Consider the following 6,000-nt stretch of genomic DNA (forward strand, 5'->3'; position numbering starts at 1 on the left):
CTGTGATTCACATGTACTTGTCAGATTGTGGCAGGCTGCTTGTCTGCACATGACCTTGGATGTATTGGGACAATTATGTCCAATCACAATGCATTTTCCACATTGCCTAATAATGCAACAAGTATTCTTATGTGGAATGAATTTGCACTTTTCATGCTAAGTATATTCGGTAGGTGATTGGGAAGATGTCTATTGGCAATGTGACAGTTTGTTTTTCCTCTGCTGTTGCAGTGCTGCTGTATGTGCGGAGGGAGACGGAAGAAGTTTTTGATGCTCTTATGCTGAAGTCTCCATCATTGAAAGGACTAATAGAAGCTGTAAGTATCCTTTTTTTTTTTTTATATCCCTTCGGAAGGATTAGTGGTGGTTTCAGCTTGAGTTTTGTTTCCTGTCTAGGAAATGCAATTTTTTAGAATAGGATGACTTTGATAGTCTTTTTGTCTTTAAATGGTTCTTAAGGGGTAGTCCACCAAAAAATGTATAGGTGTGGCCTGATGGGTTGACTCTTGCTACTTCTGGTATCTTTTGTTAGGATGAGCTGTTTACACCTAACATACTTTTAAGCTTGCTAAGCTCTCATGTGATAACCAACCTAAGCTCGGTTAGGGAGGGTTGGTTAGATGGGTAGAGTTAAAAGCTTTAGCATTAGCGTACAGTTTGCTGTAACAGAGATTCAGCAGGGCTCAGATCCCAGATCCTGGGGTTTAAACCTGACCTTGTCACATAGCCTTTGTCAGCTCCCCATTGTTGGCACCGACACTGGCAGTATCTTTCTTCATCTGCTGGAGCTGACTTCAGTGCTTGGCTGCCGTGGCATCAGGCCACATGACCTGGAGCAAGAGCACCCCAGGAGGATGTCCTTGCTGCAGCAGATACGTTTCTGATTAATTGAATCCCTCCTAACTCCCTTTTTGTTTAAGTTGTACCTACATTTTGAATTTAGGACATCCCTTAACTTGCAATATAATTGGATTCTTTTAGCATTAACCGTAAAACAGAGCAGAGAGTACTCTTTTTGTTGGTCAAAGTAAAAGTGACTTTTGTTGGTCAAAATAAAACCAGTAAATGTGGAGCAATACCAGGACTGGAAATCAATCACTGGGGCCTGTAGACACCCAGTCTTTGGTGCCATTGCAACACCCTTTGCTGGGATCACATATAATAAAAAGTTTCAACCTTTTTTATAAAAAATGTGACCGTGTAAAAAACATATGAGATGAATGTTGGGGAAAATGGGAGAGGGGGGTTAGTAGCACTAAGCTGCCCCTGTTACCATTAGATACAGTAGGCTTGTGCCTACAGGCGTCCGGTAAGTTTGTGTATGCTGTTACTCTAACTTTTACGGTTTGTATTTACAAAAATACAACCAGACTATGTATGTGTCAGTAGTAAATTTTTTTTTTTTTTTTTTTTTTTTTAGGTCTCTGAAAAATATGAAGTTCCCTTTGAGAAAATTGGAAAAATCTTTAAGAAATGTAAAAAAGGGTAAGTTATTTTCTACTCCTTTTCTGAAAGTATGTAATCTTTAGCTTTTCATTACTCACATGTGTTGGAGGCAGTAAGTCTGTTGATTTGGCTTTTTTGTGTGACAATTTTTAATTGTAGACTACTAATTTCCCATATGTCTGTAGCAAATTGTATAAATATGTGAGAAGAACAACATATTCTTCAGTGCTTTTGAAAGCCCGTAAATCCTTCACGTTAGTTGCTGCCCCAGTGGAGCCCACAATATGTTGTCCCTGCCACAGTCATACAGAGACATACAGTTTAAGGATAAGGTTTGCCAAAATCAGGTTTTAATCTAGCTGTGTGTTTTTTGGATTGTGAAATTTGAAACACCAGTTTTCAAGCTCAAGTGGAAAATAAAGATGTCTTTCAGTGGGATTTTGAATCCCTTTTATTTAATTTTGATTTTTGAGTTAGGTTTGGGTCCCCTCTCTAGTTCTGTGGATCCCTGCCACCATGTCAAATCCTTACATGGCGAACATGCCATCATGTCCAATCCTTACTGGACCTGTGGAATGCTATTTAAAGTTAAGTTATCATGATTAAAAAAGGGTGCGGTTTGTCAGGCTGTCATGCTCATCTGCTGCCTTCACAAATTAGAAAGTGGTCTATGGTTTTAAGATTTCACTGGATCAAAAATATTTTGGTTACTGAGCATGAAGGAAAATTGCTTATATTTCTACCATAACCGGCTTTTTTTTTTTCAGTAAGAAAAAAAATCTTGTTGCTTTAGCAGCCCAACTAGGGGTAAGAGGGGAACAGTACAATGGTGTCCCCAAGACCCTGCCACCTTCCTCCTCTTCTACTCTGTGATCCCCTGTGGAACAACTGCTGAGATTTCGGGACAGACCACCCAGAGTGTTTTCATTTATTCTGAGCAGGGTTATTTACATTGATGGAGAGGAACTGTAAAACTAATTGCAGCACCGCTAGGCAGAAAGTCCAGATTCTATTAAGGAAAGTTGGCCCATGTGATAGTTTCTCATCTTTTGGGAGCTCTACTTTTATTACATAAGTACACCTGCTGTGGCCAATATGAGCAGCTCCCTTTCAGCTTCTCCTGTTACATAAAATAAAAAAAGCCAAGAAGGGCGAAAACAAATGGTGGCAGGAACCTTCAAAATATCAATGTGGACATGAAACAAGTTGGCAAATATGGCAGGAAGCTCTCATTGTGGGGCTTACCTAGATGTATATAAGAAACAGGGTCTGACTTTGCCCACCAGACTCTACCAGCAGCTGAAATATCACTTTTGACTTGACTGACCCTTTAACGCAAATTAAGGTTTTCCCCTTCTTTAGAGCAAGCTGGAAATCTTGTATAGCTCAAAGCGTGTTTGTAATGCTGCCTGCCTTTAGATCTTTGCCTATTACTGTAATGGTTCCTTCTCTCTAGTCTTGGGTCTGTTTTTGGAAGCTTGCTTTCCATTAAATGATCATCGTTCTAAATCTTTTTCTCCATCTCCCTAGGATCCTGGTCAACATGGATGACAACATCATTCGGCACTATTCAAATGAAGACACTTTTCAGCTTCAGATTGAAGAGACTGGGGGAAGCTACAAGCTGACTCTGACGGAAATCTAACGCACTCTCCCGTGAACACAGACTGTTCAAGGCCAGTGTTCACCACTTGCCTTGCAAGAAGACGGGTCAGCTTCCAAGGAGGAAAATCAGACTGCTGTTACAATCCTTCAGAATATCTGAGCAAACTGTTACCTACAATCTGTACGGGTGGCACAACACTGCAGGGAAAACACTCTGCTCCGCATGACCTGAAGTGCCTTGCAGGTTATTTTGAACACTACAAAATTCTCATGGGTTCTTTAGCAAGCTGAAGAATTGCTTTTTTTTTTCTTGTCTGCCAGCAGAAAAAGTGAAATCGAAACACAAAACAGTCAACATTTTAGCAGAAAACTACAGCAGGTTGGAGGATGGTGGTTTTCTAACCAAATGGTGGGGCAGACTAAAGAACCTGAGTGGGGCCTGCAATGCAATTAAACATGGGCAACAAAGGGCTTTATATATTTACCACTTGTTAAAACTGCCTTGCATATGAAGAAACATATGGGTCTTGTTGTTAAATCCCGAACCCACGAAGCTGCAATGTATATAAGAAGTGCAATATATTTTTTATAACTTTACTTTTGTAAATGTGTATACATGAGCTTATTACGTATATAATATATAGTTACAGTATGCGTGTGTATATATGGTAAGGATTTATCAGAGGTGCCAAATCTGGGATTAGCAAATGAGAATGTGACAAACAAGCACAGGTTAGAAGAAGCATATTATAACACTTTTTTTTTTTTTTTCCCCTCTGTCCGGAAATAGCGAAGCCATGTTTCTTTTTATTCGATGCACTATAAGTTCAGCTGGAAGGACAGTGAAAATGGGATGACCAGAAGTAGAATTGTGACGGAAATAACCATGCAGGCTTATTCAGCTAGGCAGCAGGGATAGGACAATAACCTAGAACAACCAATTCTATTTCTTGTCCGACCCATCAGAAATGAGTCGTGATGAAGGTTTTAGAGCACTCTTAACACTATTTTGATGATAAAATTTGATTTGAAGTTTTTGTTTTTGATGCCTTTAGCAAAGAAATGCTTGAGAGAGTTTTTGAGATTTTTTTTCTTTAATTTATGTGGCCTTTACATTATACTTATGTAGTTTTGAATTGTGTTGACTGACTGTGTTTTGTAACCAGTGTAACACACTTATCTTATTTTTGAAAAGATTACTTAATACAACAAGTATTTTGACTGTGCATGGTAACCAAGCAGACCTAAAACCTGTAATTTTTAAAGCACAAGGAAACTAGCTTCTAACTGGTTGGTATTGCAAACACGGACACGTTTTGTGCTTTCAGCCTTTTTAACCATAAGGTCTAAATAGAAAAAAAAACATTCCAGCAATACCCTAGTAGCAGCCATATATTATCACGGGGGTCTCAGGGTAAGGGCACATTTTATCTCAATTTTTTTTTTATCCCAATGTCTGTATATGTTGGCTACATTTTTATGTAAATGCTCAATATAGGTTTAAGATCATTTTTTAACTTTTTCATCATATCCTCATTTTCCCCCTTTTATTTATACATTTACAGCATCTTTTTTTATATTAAAAAACCGTCGGCAAACTATAAACCCTGTCCAAAACAGAAATAGCAACTTACAATATCTCTATCTTAATGTTTTGGGGTTTTTTTCATATACCATATTGCATTAATGTTTAATCCAAGTTGTCTCTAAAAACAGTTGCAGATTTTCCCTAGACAACAATCGGTAAAACCATAAAAGTTGCTTTTGTGTTGGGTTTCGTGACCGACTGTCACAGTCTCCTCTTGCTAGAGACAGATGGCCATCTGTATGGATGAACAAAGTTGTGGTAGTCTAAACCACAGTGACAACTTCCATGGGATGATTTGCACCTGTTTTCAGACACCTCTGCAATATGAGTAGAATGAGCTTGTATTAAAATCTCTAAATACATGTTAAGCTAAGGAGCAGGATTTCTCTCTTCTAATTCATGACATGGAAACCTCAGTTATTCCGGTTTTGCACAGATTCTGTGCTTGAATGTGTATAGACTCTGGTGTTTTTTGTATATAAATTTATATATTTGGTCTTAGTTTTTATTGGTCTGCTTGACAGAACAACGGAGAAAAGGGTTATTTTTTTCAACTTCAGGGATGTAACTTTAAAATCATGTGTAAAGATGTAAATTATGTTTGTTAAATATATAATGAAGTCCAGCAGAAGGATTTGGTTGGAAGTGATATAGTGAATCATGGTGTATAGTCATAGCAGTATATATTGAAGGGGGGAGCCTTGTGCCTACTGTTACATCTGTATGTATGCTTTTTAAAGAGAGAAAATACATTTTATATAACTTTTTCTGAAATCCAGTGTTTTTTTTCTTTTTTCTTCCTTAAATCATGGGCTAATAAGGCCAGCATATCATGGGAGTCATTTGATATTTTACTTACAAAAATGACTTTCCAGATCTAGGGCCATATTTGCCACCCAGGCCTAGGGTGTCATTGCCACTAGAGGCAGCATCAAACCGATAAAGAAATTACCTAGATCTTTAAGGGCTGTCTGGATCCAGGACACTCTGAAGAGCATAAACGTTTCAGCACTAGGCACTGCTAAAGCTAGCATCATAGGGAGGCATTGACAATCTATGCCTGCCATTAAGCACAGCAAAGCAACCTCAGACAGACTTCCTCTCACAAAAGTATTTGGCACCCCTAAACCTTTGCCCTGTGCCCCCACCTTCCCCAGCCTTTTTAAAGTATAACTAAAGGCAAAATATATTTTTAGTTTTGGAAAAGAGTGGAGAGGGATTAGAACTCTTGTCTGTTTTTATTGCTGTCTTTCCATGTTAAGGAGATTCACCCTCTCTATTTGTACTGTTTTACTATTTTTGTTATTGAAAGTGAAAGTAAAAGAAAACCCTGAATTTTGGGAAATCTTCCAATGGGGGCA

The 6,000-nt window shown here is 38.4% G+C and overlaps 1 protein-coding gene across 2 annotated transcripts in view; it reads left to right on the plus strand.

The window, feature by feature from the left end:
- The window catches only part of GRHL1 (grainyhead like transcription factor 1), a 47,416-nt gene extending 42,003 nt beyond the window's left edge, over positions 1-5,413 (plus strand). For both annotated transcript variants that reach the window (XM_089672033.1, XM_089672034.1), the window contains exons 14-16: positions 232-317; positions 1,421-1,485; positions 2,977-5,413. In XM_089672033.1, the coding sequence (XP_089528159.1) occupies positions 232-317; positions 1,421-1,485; positions 2,977-3,091 (266 nt within the window). In that variant the 3' untranslated portion in view covers positions 3,092-5,413. The remainder of the gene's footprint in view (positions 1-231; positions 318-1,420; positions 1,486-2,976) is intronic.
- Positions 5,414-6,000: the final 587 nt, after the last annotated feature.

Source organism: Staurois parvus, unplaced genomic scaffold (assembly GCF_062004578.1).
Source record: "Staurois parvus isolate SC_StPar_1 unplaced genomic scaffold, SC_StPar_1.0 ptg000118l, whole genome shotgun sequence".
In the NCBI taxonomy this organism is placed as follows: domain Eukaryota; kingdom Metazoa; phylum Chordata; class Amphibia; order Anura; family Ranidae; genus Staurois; species Staurois parvus.